General features: G+C 38.2%; 1 protein-coding gene, 1 non-coding gene and 1 pseudogene across 3 annotated transcripts in view; 1 reads left to right on the forward strand and 2 right to left on the reverse strand.

The window, feature by feature from the left end:
• Positions 1 to 19,092, forward strand: part of MINDY2 (MINDY lysine 48 deubiquitinase 2) — a 72,442-nt gene that overhangs the window by 50,160 nt on the left and 3,190 nt on the right. For both annotated transcript variants that reach the window (XM_065871224.1, XM_065871225.1), the window contains exon 7: positions 17,385 to 17,558. In XM_065871224.1, the coding sequence (XP_065727296.1) occupies positions 17,385 to 17,558 (174 nt within the window). The remainder of the gene's footprint in view (positions 1 to 17,384; positions 17,559 to 19,092) is intronic.
• On the reverse strand, positions 11,396 to 11,861 carry LOC136119262 (RING finger protein 11 pseudogene; annotated as a pseudogene).
• LOC136119762 (U6 spliceosomal RNA) lies at positions 17,934 to 18,040 on the reverse strand. Its single transcript, XR_010655721.1, has one exon. It is a non-coding gene; the product is annotated as a U6 spliceosomal RNA (small nuclear RNA).

Raw genomic sequence — 19,092 nt, forward strand, 5'->3', positions numbered from 1 at the left:
GGCTCAAGAGGCATGATGTGTAAGGCTCAAGAGATAGATATCAGATCTTGTAGAGTCCTAAGTTAAAAGGAGGAATAGGGAATTCTCTGGCAGTCCAGTGGTTAGGACTTGGCACTTTCACTGCCAGGGCCCGGGTTCAGTCCCTGGTCAGGGAACTAAGATCCCACAAGCCATGCTGTGTGGCCAAAAATAAATAAATAAATGAATGAATGAATGAGAGAAATAGACTATGGTCTCTTGATGGCCTAGTCGTTCTTTTTGTTCTCTCTCTCTCTCTCTCTCTCTTTTTTTTTTTTCTCCACGGGGTAAGATAGTTCAATTGAGAAAACAACGTCTCTGGCTGTCATGAGTGGTTGTTTTACAACTTTCCAAAATTGAGCTTTAGACGTTCTCTCTTTTTTTTTTTTTATGAAGGCCATATCCCTGACCTGGAAGTCATTTACTAGTCACCTAGGTATTCGCAATCTTCCTGTGTGGTTGGGAAGGGTGCGCCTCTCCTGGAGCACTTTCTGCATTGGGTCTGTTTCTGGACTGAATATGCATTTCCATGAGATAATGATAGCCGAGAGAATGTGTGTATTCTGCTGTTTCTCACTTCTAAGTTTTTCTCAGTAAACCTTATTCTGTAGCTAAACAGTGTATCACTAGTATGTGTCTCCCTGCCCCTTGTATAACATTAATGTGCTTTGGACTTCGGGGCAAGCCCCAAGAGCCAGTTTTTTGAAAGGATAAACAAAATCGACAAACTTCTAGCCAGGCTCTCCAAGAAGAAAAGAGAGAAGACCCAAGTAAACAAAATAAGAAATGAAAGAGGAGAATTAATAGCCAATACTGCAGAAATACAAAAAAATCATAAGAAATACTATGAATAGTTATATGCCAACAAATTGGGACAACCTAGAAAAAAATGGACAAGTTTCTATAAACATACAGCTTGCCAAAGCTGAGTCAAAATAATTTGGGGCTTTCCCTTGTGGTGCAGTGGTTAAGAATCTGCCTGCCAATGTAGGGGACATGGGTTCGAGCCCTGGTCTGGGAAGATCCCACATGCCGCAGAGCAACTAAGCCCATGTGCCACAACTGATGAGCCTGCACTCTATAGCCCATGTACCACAACTACTGAAGCCCGTGCGCCTAGAGCCCGTGCTCCACAACAAGAGAAGCCACTGCGATGAGAGGCCCATGCACCACAACGAAGAGTAGCCCCTGCTTGATTCAACTAAAGAAAGCCTGCATAAAGCAATGAAGACCCAAGGCAGCCAAAAATAAATTAATTAATTTTTTAAAAAAGATAATTTGAACAGACTGATCGCTAGAAGTGAAACAGAATCTGTAAATTAAAAAAAAAAAAAACCCAAAAAACCCCCTGCAAACAAAAGTCCAGAACCAGATGGCTTTACTGGGGAATTCTACCAAACATACAAAGAACTTATTCTTCTCTAACTATTCCAAAAGATTGAAGAGGAGGGAACACTACCGAAGTCATTCTATGAAGCCACCATCACCCTGATACCAAAAATCACACAAAGACACCACAAAAAGAAATTACAGGCCAATATCTTTGATGAATATAGTTGCAAAAATCCTCAACAAAGTATTAGCAAACTGAATCCAACAATACATAGAAAGGATCATACACCATGATCAAGTTGGATTCATTCCAGGGTTTCAAGGATGTTTCAAACACATGCAAATCAATTAATGTGATGCACCAAATCAACAAAAGAAAAGACAAAAGCCAAATGATCTTCTCAATAGATGCAGAAAAAGCATTTGATAAAATTCAACATCGATTCATGGTAAAAACTCACACCAAAATGGGTACAGAGGGAACACATCTCAACAATAAAAGCCATTTATGGGACTTCCCTGGTGGTCCAGTGGTTAAGAATCTGCCTTCCAACGCAGGGGAGGCAGGTTCAATCCCTGGTTGGGGAACTAAGATCCCACATGCTGCAGGGCAACTAAGCCTGCGCATCACAACTACTGAGCCCCTGTGCTCTAGAGCCTGCATGCCACAACTAGAGAGAAGCCCATGCACTGTGACGAAAGATCCCGCATGCCGCAACGAAGATCCTGCATGCCACAACCAAGACCCAACACAGCCAAATAAGTAAATAAATAAATTTTAAAAATAATAAAAGCCATTTATGACAAACCCGTAGCCAATATCATACGCAATGGTGAAAAGCTGAAAGCCTTCTTGCTAAATTCAGCAACAAGACAAGGATGCCCACTCTCACCACTTCTATTCAACATAGTATTGAAACTTCTAGCCACAGCAATCAGACAAGAAAAATAAATAAAATGTGTCCAGATTGGAAGGGAGGAGGTAAAATTGTCTTTCTATGCAAGACTCTATACAGAAAACCCTAAAGCCTCTGCACAAAAACTGTTAGAATAAATGAATTCAGTAAGGTAGCAGGATTAGTATACAGAAATCTGTTACATTTCTTTATACTAACAAATAGCAGAAAAGGAAAGTAAAAAGAAAAAGTGTTTAAAATTGCATCAAAGAAAAAAAACCAACCTAGAAATAAACTTAACCAAGAATGTGAAAGACCTATACACTGAGAACTATAAAACATTGATAAAGGAAACTGAAGAAGATTCAAAGAAATGGAAAGATATCCTGTGGTCTTGGATTGGAAGAATTAATATTGTTAAAATGGCCATACTACCCAAAGCAATCTACAGATTTAATTCAGTCCATTTCAAATTACCTGTGACATTTTACACAGAATTAGAATAATCCTAAAATTTATAAGGAACCACAAGAGACTCAGAATTGCCAAAGCAATTCTGAGGAAAAAGAACAAAGCTGTAGGCATAATCTTCCCAGACTTCAAACAATACTGCAAAGCTACAGTTATCAAAACAGCATGGTATTGGCGCAAAAACACATATAGATCAAGGGACCAGAATAAAGAACCCTGGAGTAAACCCACACACCTATGGTCAATTACTCTTTGACAAAGGAGGCAAGAATATACAGTGGAGAAAAGACAGTCTCTTTAGCAAGTGACGTTGGGAAAGCTGGACAGCTGCATGTAAGTCAATGAAATGAGAACATTCCCTCATACCATGCACAAATATAAACTCAAAATGCCTTAAAGACTTAATATAAGACACAATACCATAAAACTCCTATGCCAACAAATTGGGACAACCTACAAAAAATGGATAGTTTCTATAAAGATACAGCTTGCCAAAACCGAATCAAGAAGAAACAGATAATTTGAACAGACTGATTACTAGAAATGAAATAGAATCTGTAAAAAACAAAACAAGACAAAAAACACCCAAAAAAACAAAAAAACTCCCTGCAAACAAAAGTCCAGGACCAGATGGCTCTACTGGGGAATTCTACCAAACATACAAAGAAGAACTCATCCTTCTCAAACTATTCCAGAAGATTGAAGAGGAGGGGACACTACCAAATTCATTCTATGAGGCCACCATTACATAGAATAAAACAAAGCGGGAAACAGTCTTTGACGTAAGTCACAGCAATATTTTCTTAGATCAGTCTCCCAGGGAAAAATAAATAAAAGTAAAAATAAACGAATGGAACCTAAAATTTAAAAGCGTTTGCACAGTGTTGGAAATCATCAACAAAAAGGCAACCCACGAATGGAAGAAAATATTTGCAAATGATGTGATGAATAAAGGGTTAATTTCCAAAATATACAAAGAGCTCATACAGCTTAATATCAAAAAAACAAACAACCGAGTCAAAAAATGGACAGAAGACCTAAATAAACATTTCTCCAAAAAGACATACAGCTGGCCAACAGGCACATGAAAAGATGCTCAACACTGCTAATTATTAGAGAAATGCAAATCAAAACCACAATGAGATATCACCTCACACTGGTCAGAATGGCCATCATCAAAACTTCTACAAATAATAAATGCTGAGAGGGTGTGGAGAAATATTAATATATGGGAATATTAATATTCCCACTGTTGGTGGGAATGTTAATTGGTTTAGCCACTATGGAAAACAGTATGGAGGTTCCTTAAAAAACTAAAAATAGAACTACCATATGATCCAGCAATTCCTCTCCTGGGCATATATCCAGAAAAAACAAAAACTCTAATTCAAAAAGGTCCGTGCATCCCTATGTTCATAGCAGCACTGTTTACAATAGCCAAGACATGGAAGCAGCCTAAGTGTCCATCAACAGATGAATGGATAAAGAAGATGTGGTGTATATATACAATGGAATGTTAACCATAAAAAAGAATGAAATATTGCCATTTGAAGCAACATGGATGGACCTAGAGATTATCATGCTGAGTGAAATAAGTCAGACAGAGGAAGACAAATACTGTATATCACTTATATGTGGAATCTAAAAAATAACACAAATGAGTTTATTTATAGAACAGAAACAGCCTCACAGACATAGAAAACAAACTTATGGTCACCAAAGGGGGAAGCGGAGAGGAGGGATAAATTAGGAGTATGGGATTAACAGATACACAGTACTATATGTAAAATAGAAAAACAACAAAGATTAACTGTATAGCAGGGGACTATATTCAATATCTGATCATAGCCTATAATGGAAAAGAATCTGAAAAATATGTGTAACTGAGTCACTTTGCTGTATACCTGAAAATAATACAGTATTGTAAATCTATTATTCTTTAATTTAAAAAAAGAAAGAATGATTTCTGGGTTCTAAGCATGAACAACTGGATGAATGATGATGCTCTTTATCGAAACGCAGAACACTGGAACAGAAAAAAGATTTGAACTTTAGAACTGTTAGAGCTGCTTCTCAGGCATCCCTCCAAGTGGAAATGTTGGTTAAATGGTTCAGGACTGGAATAAGTTTTGTGTACAAATAGGGAGAGGGAGAGTATGAGATTTACAAGAAAAATGTGGAATTGGAAGAAAAGAGAAGGCCTAGGACAGATATTTGAGGAGTGCCAACATTTAAGTATCAACTAGTGGAGTATAAACTGGCAAAGGAGACAGAAAGAAAAGAACAAAAGGAAAATCTAAAGAATATGGTATCATGTAAACCAACAAGGAGAGAGTGTTTCAAGAAGAATTGGCGATCTCAATTGTTAAATGCTATAGAAAAGATGAATAAGATAAGAACACTTGGGGGGAAAGTGTTCATTAGGGATATGGATTTCATTGATATCTTTAAGAGAATGGTGGAAGCAGAAAAAAAACCTCATTGAATTGGTTAGGAAATCTTTGGGGTCTCAGATACTAGAAATAGATTATAGGCAACTTTTGACAGACAAACAACAGTTTGTCTGTGAGGAGGCACAGACATAATGGCTCATAGCTATAGTAGAGTGTGGAATCCAGGGAAGGTTGTTTTTGTTTAATATGAGAGACCTGACAATGTTAAAATATTGAAGGACTCAATAGAGAGAAATGTTGAAAATTCAGGAGAGGAGATAATGTTAGAAGCCTCCAAGAAGGTGAGAAAGAATAAACATTTTCACAGGTAAAAGGGATTGACCTTTGGTTTAAAAAGAGACCTCTCCATTGTAAAGGAAGGAAAGAATAGACTATGAGTAGAGCTACAGGTAAGTTTATAGATTTGATGGCAGGACATAGAGAAAGTTATTGTTTCAATGTTTCTATTTTCTGTAATGTGGAAGGCAAGATCATTTACTGAGACTGAGGAGGGGTAAGAAGGTTTGGTTCCAGATTTGAAGAAAGAAAATTTGAAGTAGTCTTTACAGCATGTGGGAGAAAGGACTAACTAGAGAAATTAAGAATCACTAGGCAGTGTTAAGGATGGTAATTATTACATGAATATACCACTTGTGTCATTTTTCTGTGGGAGTATTCATCAGAGTGTAGGCCTGGTGAAGGTAGTTAGTTATCCTAGATTTGGGACTTTGTTAAGTGGGTGCATCAAAGAATAGAAGAGCAAAGGAATTTAGGGGCATGATGTTATTATGTACATGATGATATTGTCCAAACTTATAAATATTTTCCTAGAAAAAAAAAAAAAACACCATTCTTTACAAGGTAGTCCTGTTTTTTTTGGTTTTTTTTTTTTTTTTTTGTCTGTGCCGCGTGGCTTGTAGGATCTTAGTATCCCAATCAGGGATTGAACCTGGGCCCTCGGCAGTGAAATCAATGAGTCCTAACCACTGGACCACCAGGGAATTCCTGGTAGTACTATTTTTATAGAAGGGATAAATGGAAACAACTATCCTGGTGGCCAGTCACTAGGGGGAAATGGTATTATTTTCTATAGTGACCACCAAACTGAAACAGTAGCACTGTTTTATACTTTTTATTATGAAAAATTGGAAACTTACAGAAAAATGATGAGACTAATTTAATGTGTTCCTATTGTACTCATCACCTACTTTTAACAATTTTGACGTATTATTTTTAATCTATTTTTATATTTTTGTTTATACTTAAATATGTATCTCTAAACAAGAACATTTCCCTTTCAAATCACAGTACCATTATTGCATCTAACAAAATTATCTATAATTTTTAATATCATCTCATACCCAGTCCATATTCAGATTTCCCATTTGTCACCCAAATGGTTTTATGGATGGTTTGTTCAAACCAGGATCTAATCAAGGACCTTGTGTTACATTTGGTGAAGTAAGTCCTTTTTAGACATAAATCCTGTGTTTTCCAGGAATCTTTTGGGTCTTTGGGCTATTTGTATCTACCGCATTATAATCCTCTCAGTTCTATTTCCTATATTCCTGTTGAACTTTCTTTCCAGTTCTGCGGGTCTTTTTTTTTTTTTTTTTTTTTTCTGCGGGTCTTTAAATTAGACGCTGCTTTACTCTGGCAAAGTACCCAATGAGTACATTCTTTATGAGAGTCAGAGACACTTTCCCTCCTAATTGACCCAGTGACTGATAACTGACTTACCATAAAATCTATAGCACTTCTTCAGTTGTTGGTGTAAAACTAGAAGCCCTAAAGGAATACTTACTAAAATTTAAGGAAGGGGTTCCTGCATTTGCTTGATAAGGAAATAAGATGGAAGATTGTGCCCTTGTTCTATTAAACCTGTTCAGCATTAAAACTATTATTCTGTACCACTAATTGCTGGGTTGTTAGAGTTTCTATAGTTCTTTATAAACTTGAGCCCTAAGGAATCTATAAGGATACAAGTAAGGAAAAACTAGAAAGCTGCTTTTTCCAATAAGATATGCCTACTTTTACTGCTGCATTAGGTCTTCAAAAGGACTTCTAACATTTCACTTTTGAAGGACCCTGAGATTTTTAGGGCCATTTTATGCATTCATATTTAATGATCACTTTATTTTGCATCTTCCTGCCCCTGTGAACTCTTTGGAACAACTAGAGTATAAACACAGTTCATTCCATGGAATTCTAGATATACTTTCTTTTTTAAAAAAAATATTTTTTATTTATTTATTTATTTATTTTTATGGCTGTGTCAGGTCTTGTGGCACGTGGAATCTTTGATGAGACATGCAGGATCTTTTTTTTTTTAAAATAAATTTGTTTATTTATTTTTGGCTGTGTTGGGTGTTTATTGCTGTGCTCGGTTTTTCTCTAGCTGTGGCGAGTGGGGGCTACTCTTCATTGTGGTGTGTGGACTCCTCATTGTGGTGGCTCCTCTAGTTGCAGAGCATGGACTCTAGGTGCACAGGCTTCAGTGTGGCATGCGAGCTCAGTAGTTGTGTCTTGCGGGCTCTAGAGCGCAGGCTCAGTAGTTGTGGCACACAGGCTTAGTTGCTCTGAGGCATGTGGGATCTTCCTGGACCAGGGACTGAACCCATGTGGCTTGCATTGGCAGGCGGATTCTTAACCACTGCGCCACCAGCGAAGTCCCGCGGGATCTTTAGTTGTGGCGTGTGGGCTGTTCATTGCGGCGCATGGGCTTCTCTCTATCTCTAGTTGTAGCATGTATGTTTTTTCTTCTCTAGTGGCGTGCAGGCTCGAGAGCACATGGGCTCTTTGTTGTGGTGCACGGGCTCCAGAGCACGTGGGCTCTGTAGTTTCAGTACATGGGCTGTCTAGTTGAGGCACATGGGCTTTAGTTGCCCCGTGGCACGTGAGATCTTAGTTCCCTGACCAGGGATTGAACCCGCGTCCCCTGCATTGGAAGGCGGATTCTTTATGACTGGATTACCAGGGAAGTCCCTCTAGATATACTTTCAACAAAAAATAAATTTAATATCTGGATAGAATATTTTCTACTACAGATAAATGGTGTGTATAACTAGGGACCTATAATAATAAACTGCCAGTCTATAATAAGTTGGCAATCAGTCAAAAGTATCTATAAGTGTATTATTCTATTAGTGGGGCTTATTTTTACTGTGATTTGTAGAAAGGGTTTTTATACTTTTTGGTACCCACATCATATCATATGCCATTATTATCTCAGGACCAAGACCAACAAGGAAGAAGTCTGTGTTGGGACAAAAAGGATTACCTAGGAAAGGGAAGCTCTAGTTTCTTTACAGGTTGTACCAATTTCCTTAGCAATTTACTAAATTCTACCTTGTGTGTAAAATATTTTTGTCATCTAAAGTCTTTTGGAACTCTAGAGATGTATGAGCCATGGACTTTTGTTTGACCAAAGGCAAGGTATGTGTCTCCTTTAATATTCTCTAGTACTTTATCTCTGTTCTAACTCCTGTCTCCAGACTTTGGGTAGAGGCAGGGGCAAATTCTCTTGTTCAGTTAAACTTTTTGATGACTCTCTCAAACCATATTTCTAAAACTGGACAAAGTATTCTCTGTTTACTAGCTTTATGATTCCATTTCCATAGGCTTTTTTAAAAAATTAATTTTATTTTTATTTATTTTTGCTTGTGTTGAGTCATCGTTGCTGTGCACAGGCTTTCTCTAGTTGTGGCGAGCAGGAGCTACTCTTCCTTGCTGTGTGAGGGCTTCTCATTGTGGTGGCTTCTCTTGTTGTGGAGCATGGGCTCTAGGCGCATGGGCTTCAGCAGTTGTGGCACGCGGGCTCAGTAATTGTGGCTCATGGGCTCTAGAGCGCAGGCTCAGTAGTTGTGGAGCACGGGCTTAGTTGCTTCGCAGCCTGTGGGATCTTCCCGGACAAGGCCTTGAACCTGTGTCCCCTGCATTGGCAGGCAGATTCTTAACCACTGTGCCACCAGGGAAGCCCTCCATAGACTTTTTTTTTTTTGCAACTGTAATATAACTTTATTTAACTTGGTAAAAGCCAAAATTGATAGTTCTTAACATGGTATGTGGAGATCAAAATTAAAGAATACAAAGTACCTTAAAAAAAAAGCATTCAGGGGCTTCCCTGGTGGCGCAGTGGTTGAGAGTCCGCCTGCCGATGCAGGGGACACAGGTTCGTGCCCTGGTCCAGGAAGATCCCACATGCCGCTGAGCGGCTGGTCCCGTGAGCCATGGCCGCTGAGCCTGCACGTCTGGAGCCTGTGCTCCGCAACGGGAGAGACCACAGCAGTGAGAGGCCCGCACACAGGAAAAAAAAAAGCATTCAGCTCAATCCTGGTTCCTTCAATATTACTGCCAAACTTCTGTGAAAGAAGCCTTGTAATAAAGACTAACAGCAACATAGAAGATGATTTTTTTAAAAAAGTTCATTTATCAATTTAACAATCTAGAAAAAAGAAAGTGACTATAATACTTGATGACAGACATCATGTTTAAGTAGAAAACACAAAGATAGAAAAAAGTAATATCTCTGAAAATATTGCACAACTTCAGGTGTTTCCTCCAAATTTGCTTTATGTAATTGGATATAAATTAATGAACTAAAACTTAAGCAAGATATATGTAACAATTTAATAGAACCTGATAATCTAATTTCTTTCCATTTTTCTCAAACTCATCGTGGGGCTTATAAGAAAATTAACCAACATAGATACTGCTACAGTTGAATGTTAAATCTTTAAGTGCTTATGACATACTAAATTCTTCTATAATGCAATTATGAAGAACCCTTCAAGAGACTTGTGTTTTATATGTAGAAAAGTGTTAAAGTCAAATATTCAACTCAATATAAAATAATAAGAAACATTTGATTGTTGGGTTGAGATTGCTTCTCCTTTTGCTAATGAATGATTTTTTTAGCTGTAATATCACTGAGTTGAACAAATATGTCACCTTTGAGTACACTAAGAAAAATAAACACATGCTAAATGGATAAAACATTACAACTACATCCTTACTAGACCATCTCTACTTCTAACATTTCAGAAGCTTAGAGATTCAGTGTTCTTATATTAACTGCAAGAAAAAGATAAAAGAGAAATTCCTTCTTTTTTGAGATCACAACTATGAAGCCATGTGGTTATACAAATTCTGCATTTGTGTGCAAAACATGAAACACATTTATCTTAATTCTCCCTGCTTAGAATTGTCAGTCAACTAGCAGGACTGTTCTTCCAAGAAACAGAAACAGAGATGTGTTTTACATAACTTCACTAACCTCAGCACTACAATACAGGGAAGGAGGTCACAGGAAAGTATAAATCAAAATTGTTACAACTGAGAAACTTTTCTCAGTTTAACCATGGTGCCACTTTCATTTTTACATAAGCATGGTGGCATAATTCAAGCTCAATAAATCAGAATTCTTAATGTTTGAAATTTACCTTGACTTTTAGTTATCACCATATTAACAACCAAAATAATTAGGTGAAACACATAGGAAAGGGTAATATTAAATCCCACTTTACTAGAGTTGGTTTCTTGACACATTAACTCATTTTTTTATAGAAAAGGGATAGTGCATCTCAGCTTGCTTACACACTAGATCACTTTGAATTCTGCATTTCCTAACTGCAAACAGATATAGCACTTATAACAGGTTATAAATAAACTGGTTTTCAAGCATAGAGCCAGCCCCAACGATAATAATACACTATTTAAAAATACCTAAGGCAATGAATTCCATTTCCAGTGGAAAAAAGAACTGTACAAACAAGCTTAAAACTACTTTTTTTGTGCCAGTGTTGTAAAATGTAGCTTTTAATAAAACCTTGACCCAAATGCCAGCAACTTGAGAAAAGAATTTGGGTGGGGGGGAAGAAGAAAATTACTTCATTTAGGAAAAACAACCACTATCTTTTTCCTAATCTTTGACATACACAATTTAAACTTATACAGCTGCTTTAACACTTTACACAATTCCTATGTACTGGAGCAATAACAAGATCTAAATACAATTATATTTTTGAACACTGGGTCAAGGCGTTACATAAAAATACCTTCCTACTTTTCCCCCTAAGTTTCTAAAATATCACATACTTTTCCCCAACATCTGCAGCCATTCAGGAATATTTAGGAAACTTTTGTGCGTGATCTTAATCCCTAATCCCTGGCTTTTTGGGCTCAGTGACAAAAGATCAAAACCACCAAAAATGATGGTTCACTTGAAGTCAGATGAGAGACCCTGGCTCAATCAGTCTCGTAGGACGAAAGCAGTGCTGCATCAACGGGCTTCATGCAGGAGGGGCATGTGAAGGATCTCATCAACCAGTTGTCCATACAGTCCAGATGATAGATATGCATGCACGGGAGAAATCGAATTGGGTCACCATGAACAAAGTCCATCATACAGATGACACACTCCCAGATCTTTTTTTTCTGATCCATCTCTTCCAGGTTCATAAACTCCTTTAGGCAGATGCTGTATAAGGCCTATTCTTTGAGCTATCCTAATTTGTTCCTCTTCAGTCAGCTGAGTTGCTAGGTGAGTCTGGCTAGGTGTTGGATGATAGACCGGAACTGGAACTTGTTCCTGATAAGGCCGCGGCGGCTCCTGATCCCGCTCAGTCCCCTCGCCAAAGCTAGCCCGGTCGGACTGAGACTCGTGAAGCAGGGAGATGTCATCCGAAGTGGGGGACTTGAGGCAGTTCCCCATCTTCCGGGGCTGGGGTGTGTGATCTGTGTGCTGTTTTGACAGTCTTCTCCCCTCCATAGACTTTTTAATTAGGCCTTCTGTCATCGCAGAGTCACAGAGGATGTGTGAATTAAATTGATTTTTTCCCTATTATACTTTTTTCCTATTCTTGATTTTTATAATAATTTACCAGTCAACTTCACACTTCTCAACTGTGTATGGATCTATGGTGGGGTTTTTTTTTGCGGTACGCGGGCCTCTCACTGCTGCGGCCTCTCCCGCTGCGGAGCACAGGCTCCGGACGTGCAGGCCCAGCGGCCATGGCTCACGGGCCCAGCCGCTCCGCGGCACGTTGGGATCCTCCCAGACCGGGGCACGAACCTGTGTCTCCTGCATCGGCAGGCGGACTCCCAACCACTGCGCCACCAGGGAAGCCCGGATCTATGGTTTTGATTGCACAGCCTCTCATGACATTTTCTCTGACAGCAGATACTAGTTGACTTCCTGTTTTTGGAAACTCCTCTTATTTCTAGTTTTGTCGTTTACCATTCCTAAACTCTGGACAAGTACCTCTTCCATTACTAGCAAAGCAATCAAGTCCAGCTCTTGTTAGTTATTAGTTGTAATAGCACTCTCCATGGACCCTTGATTAAACTATTCTTCCCTCACCGTCCATTGGCAAAAATACATATACCCCTAATTTCTATCTCGTATGTTACCTTGCTCCATGTAATTCCATTTAATCTCGTACAGTTAAACTGGGCAGATCATTTTGGCAAATCCACATTGAGTACATGATCCTACGAAGATCTGTGCTTTTCATCAGCATAACTAAGATTAGGATCTGAAAGTAGCAGGAGGAGATGTTAGTGAGAGTGCACATGCTTTCAGGGCCATTCTTGTGGTTCTAAATAGTAAGATGACTTTTAACCAGACAGGAAATTTGAAAGTATAAAAATGGGCTGTAAATAAATCCGCACTTTCCTAGAAACAGACCTATTTTGGTCTGTTCTGCTTCGGGATTCTTATATATATAACTCTGTATCCACGATCTAGTTATTCCTTTTTATTTTAATGATCCTCCTCCGCTTCTCTAATACTTCCTGCTTGCTCTTTTTTTAAAAAATAAATTTTAAAATTTATTTATTTTTGGCTGCGTTGGGTCCCCGCTGCTGCATGCAGGCACTTTACAGCCGCGGCAAGCGGGGGCCAGCCCTCGCCGCAGCACGCGGGCCCCTCACCACGGTGGCCTCTCCCACCGCAGAGCACAGGCTCCAGGCATGCGAGCCTCAGTAGCCGTGGCCCACAGGCTCAGCATTTGTGGCCTAAGGGCTCTAGAGCACAGGCCCAGCAGTTGTGGCACACAGGTCCAGTCCAGTCGCTTCGCAGCATGTGGGATCCTCCCAGACCAGGGATCGAACCTGCGTTCTCTGCACTGGCAGGCAGACTTCCAACCACCGCACCACCAGGGAAGCCCCCCTGCTTGCTCTTGAGTAAAATAAACTACTGATTCCTTGGCCTCTGTCTAGATCACCTAGCTTCTAGATCTTTGGTTAAATAACGACATCTGCCTAGTTCTTTCCCCATCGTGACTCCCCCTTGATCATCCCTTTCCCATATCAACTTTTATATCCATGTCTTGACTGTTTCCTCTACCACTTGTTTTTAAATTATTGACAACTCTCTGGAGTATATTCGAAACCAAGGTGTTTTTTAAGGTTGGCTTTTATTAGTTTGCTTTTTTACTTTACATTTAAGGATTAGAAGTGAGAGTAGTTTAGGAGATACAGTTCAAGATAAGTACTAAAGCCATATTAAAGAAATAAAATAAGTTTGTCCATTCACTTTTCTCTTCGACTAAGACTATGGTGGGAATTTTTTTTTCCACATAAGGCTACACTTAAGTAAAAATTCACCTAATTTAGATATTTTTAAAAGGTAGTTAATACATCAGAAATTGTCATTTTTTTTTTTTTTTTGGGCCGTGCCATGCACCTTGTAGGATCTTAGTTCCCCAACCAGGGATCAAACCCATGGCCCCTGCAATGGAAGCGTGGAGTACTAACCAATGGACCACCAGGGAATTTCCAAATTGTCACTTTCTTTTCAAAAAAATTTTTAGAGGCGGGAAGGGGAAAGAAATGTGGTAACAGAAAAGTGATTCCAACAGTACAGGCAGAGAGATCCAGCTTTTCCTTTTAAATAAGAGGCAGGAAAAGGAGATAGATAAAGAAACCCAGATAGATTTAGGGGCTGTTCATGTGCCCTGCATTATACTAAGCATTTTACGTTCATTATCTCATTTAATTTTCACAACTTCCCACCTTACATCTGAGAGAATAGGCTTAAAGCCCTGAGTAACTTGCTCAAGACCACACAGCTTGTAAACAGCTCCAGTCTGACTTTTAACTTCACACTCAACAGCTCTGCCTCTCTGGGTGGGTAAGAAAGTTACTTGTAGGTGAGATTGATGTTTGTTAAGTAGGAGTAAAGTTCATCTTTCAATATATAAAATTCCTTAGAAATCCTCTCATCTCACTGATTCTATATCACTTTATAAGAAAAGAAAACTAAGGTCCAAAGACTTTAAATAATTCAAATCCAAGCTAGTTAACCAGAAATATTGAGGCAGTGCTTTCCTCTGTATTTTAAAGGCTGGAATTACTTAATTTTTGTATTACATTATCAGGTTTTCTTCTATTTTACCAATTTACAAAATGTGATAGTATTATGTATATTGTTAATAAAAGTAACGTATATACTCTATATAGAATTATCAGAGTATTTTAGATAGAACAGGTTTTCGTTCAGTCTTCTTTTGTGATTTAATTGCCCATTTTAAAAAAAATTTTAAAAATTATCTAATCTCATTTGTTTTTATGTAATATTAAACATACATTTTATACATTAATAAACAAAATTTAATATATGCATTCTGTATTTTTTTGTGAAATTAATATTTTAGAGACTGGTGAGTCAGATTAAGCAGAAGATTTAAGGCTTAGAAAAGAAAGCTTTGGCTAGATAATATTAACAAAAGTGCTGGGATACAAAACAAGAAATATTCTAATATTCTTTTTTGTTGTTGTTGTTGTTGCGGTACGTGGGCCTCTCACTGTTGTGGCCTCTCCCGTTGCGGAGCACTGGCTCCGGACGCGCAGGCTCAGCGGCCATGGCTCACACACCCAGCCGCTCCGTGGCATGTGGGATCTTCCCGGACTCGGGCACGAACCCATGTCCCCTGCATCGGCAGGCGGACTCTCAACCACTGCACCAGCAGGGAAGCCCCCAAGAAATATTCTTGTTGGTGATTTAATTGTAGACTCTCAGGAACAAATGGGCCTAAGGTAGTCAGTACTATACTGACACATGCTTTGTTATTTTAAGTAATAACCAGCATTGTTGACAGTGGACCAGTTACAGACTTTTTTTGATAAATGTCAAGATCTAAAAGAGGAAGAAATTGAGGCTGATGGTCCATGAGAAGACAGGTCACCTATACCAAGAAATGGATACTTTTAGTTAAAACTTTTAAATATTCATGTGCTATGGATGATAGTAGCTTTCAATAGAAACGCTCCCAGAATTTACCTATCCTAAAGTGTCATTTGGAGGAAAATTATTGATATAAGATTATAGTTCCTTCCCAACAAACAACCAATCTATGATCTATACAAAATAAACTGTAAAACTTATATAATATGTTGAAATGCATTGTGATAAGTATAAAGAGAAGGGTCAGATCTATTCAGTGGAAAATTAGTTTTTCTCTTAAATTATCCCAGAACAAGGTAGACCCTAACTGGGTATTAAAAATACGTTAAGGGGCCTCCCTGGTGGCGCAGTGGTTGAGAGTCCGCCTGCCGATGCAGGGGACACGGGTTCGTGCCCCGGTCCGGGAGGATCCCACATGCCACACAGTGGCTGGGCCCGTGAGCCATGGCCGCTGAGCCTGCGCGTCTGGAGCCTGTGCTCCACAACGGGAGAGGCCACAATGGTGAGAGGCCCGCGTACCGCAAAAAAAAAAAAAAAAAAAAAAAAAAGTTAGGTAATGACACTGCATGGGTGAATAAAACATGACTCTGGTCCTCAAGGAGCTTAAAATGTATTAAGAGAGATGATTAAGTAAACAGACAACTGCAATTCAATGTATAAAGTGATATAATACTGTTAAGTCCAGGATTCTATGAAGTCACATAAAAGGGGCACTAATACCAGAGTAAGGTGGGATCATTACTACCCATGATATGAATCCTTAAGCACTTAGCATAGTGCTAAGCATATGGTAGGCATTCAATATTTGATAAATTGGAACATAACCTGATTTAAAAAACAAAACAAAACATGAGCCTGGACTTAATTTTTTCTTAAAACAATGTCTTTAAACTTTATACCAAAATGTGTTTTTTATGAATCCTTTTCATGTTGCAATAGTAATTTCAGTGACCTTGTAAATTAACCAGTACCTACAGCTGATTCTTGAATGTAACTGCTACTAGACAACAGGAAAGACTTTGTACTTCAGGAGGAGCTGTGTCCCATAGTGCTGGACACATAGTAAATGTTCAAAAATAACAACTACTTAGTTTTTTTTAAAGCTTCAGAATTTATTCAGTAATTCTCTATCCTCACCACCAAATTCTTTAAAGGAATTTCTTATTATTAATTATTAAGATTGTGTATAAGTGAGAACTTGAAAAGTATGGTTCTTGTGCAATAATAAACACTATATTAACCAGTGGGAACTCTGAACAAGTAAATGAAAGTCTTGTCCTTGGCAAATCTGAAATAAAAATGGCTTGCAAATGTTATATGGTATACTAGGGACACTTTACATATGATTGGAATTAAAACTAATGCATATGAGCAATTAGAGATCAATGCTAAATTCTATGGTAATGACTGTAAATACATTATGACTTCATTGATTAATTCAATAAATATTAGGCTCCAACTTTATGATACAGCCTACACTAGGCCCAGAGAGAGATTAAAAAATACAGTCTGGGGAACGAGGAAGAAAACATAATCATTGTACAGTGTGATTTAATGCTACTATAGAAAAAGTACAAAGTACTGTTGGTGTATAAATTAAGAGCAGCTAATGGTGCAGAGAAGGAAAAATTGGTATGAAATGGATTAGTCATATGTGCTTAATTTTTTTAAAAAACAGGCAATATATAATTTTATTGTGACTATATCTTATTTGTTATCTGATGTATTTTTTAGGAACTTGTATAGTATTTTTCTATTTTGTGAAATGAGATTAAAAAACCCCAAGGGCTATTTATAAGTTATGAATTAGTTGAACATGCCAAGAACTCCTATTTCTCATCATACTGTAGTGTACCTTTTATAAACTATATTCAAAGCCAAGTGGATATAATTCAGTGAGCAAATAAGATATCTACTTGGTCAACTATTTAGTATGTTGTGCAGATCTAACTAGTAGGAATAATTATGTTTTAAAAAGATTGTACAGTTTCTCTTAAATATTAACTAGCTTTGATCAACTTAACAGTCCTTTTTTTATTTCTTATTAAGGGTCTGCTGTATTTGTTGGTAACAGACCAGGGGTTTCTCACTGAAGAAAAAGTTGTTTGGGAAAGTCTACACAATGTCGATGGTGATGGAAATTTCTGTGACTCAGAATTTCATCTGCGGCCTCCTTCTGATCCTGAAACTGTATACAGAGGACAACAAGATCAGATAGATCAGGTAAATTTGTTGTATCTTCTTCATATTGTTTATAAAGTGCTCATTCCTTTCAAATGTGAATTTAGTTATCCAAATTTTTGAACTAAAGATTTGTTCATTAATATACTTGTGAAATTTTCCTGACACTTCCTAAATAGGTAAGTGATTATTCTACATGTACATTAATTGTACACTTTGGTTCAGAAGGCCAGATTATATTGAACTGTGAAGGTCATGGTAAAGAGTTTAAATTTTATTCTAATTGTAGTAGGGAAGGTATGTGAAGTATTAAACATGGAAGTGACATGATCTACTTTACCTTTTTTTTAAATTGAGGTAACATTAGTTTATAACATTATGTTTCATGTGTATAACAGTATGTTTCTACTGCTGTAAAAAAATATGGAATGCTTCACAAATTTGAGTGTCATCCTTGCACAGGAGCCATGCTAATCTTCTCTGTATCGTTCCAATTTTAGTATTTATGCTGCTGAAGCGAGCACTACTTTACCTTTTTAAAAACCTGCTATGTGGCAAATGCATAGGAAGGACACAGTTGTAAGCAGACTAGCAGTCCAAGCAAGAGGTGATGATGGCTTAGCCTTGGTGGTAGAGATGAAGAGACAAGTACATATTTTTTTTTTTTTTTTAATTTTTTTGTGGTATGCGGGCCTCTCACTGTCGTGGCCTCTCCGGTTGCGAAGCACAGGCTCCGGACACGCAGCCTCAGCAGCCATGGCTCACGGGCCCAGCCGCCCCGTGGCATGTGGGATCTTCCCGGACCGGGGCACGAACCCATGTCCCCTGCAGTGGCAGGCGGACTCTCAACCACTGCGCCACCAGGGAAGCCCACAAGTACATATTTGAGATCTATTTTGGTTAGTCAGAAAAAGTAGAAAAGAGGGAATCTTGAAGATAGCATACACTGGATAAAGAGTAGGGGGGTGTTCTAAGCCTTAGAGTCCAAGGTAAGGAGGAACAGACACTTACAGCAGGAGCTGCACTACTGAGCAGAATTCTTATTTGGAACTGAGACAGATGAGATTTTTGCCTGCTATTGGTTGGTAGGCTTAAAGCCACAAGTGTGTTTATTACTAGAAGTATAACAGTGATGTGACATTTTCCTCAACTGAGGCAGAAATATGTTTATGTTAAACAGTTGGCACATGTTTCGCTGATAACAATTTAAGTGCATAGAGACTGTGTTCATTTAACCATTATTCATTGAGCAGTTGTACTGAGCACTATAACTGCATCCTGGGGACACAAAGAAAAATCATTCAGTCCTGTCCTCAAAGATTCTGCAGTCTAGTTGGGGAGGCAGGTATCTGACCAACTAATATTATATGTTAAGTTCTATAATGGTAATTTGAATAGCAAGCTATGAATGGACGAAAGAATACTTGATTCAAACAAATACTGATCTTTCTAAGACTCTTGGCCTTCCTTTGACAAAAGCCATAATAATCAACATACTCATTTTCCTTCAGAAGATATACAAGAGCATGGTTTTTTAAGTGTTACTTAAGAGAAATATACAGGATTTTTCTAACTA

This window comes from Phocoena phocoena, chromosome 2 (assembly GCF_963924675.1).
Source record: "Phocoena phocoena chromosome 2, mPhoPho1.1, whole genome shotgun sequence".
Classification (NCBI taxonomy): domain Eukaryota; kingdom Metazoa; phylum Chordata; class Mammalia; order Artiodactyla; family Phocoenidae; genus Phocoena; species Phocoena phocoena.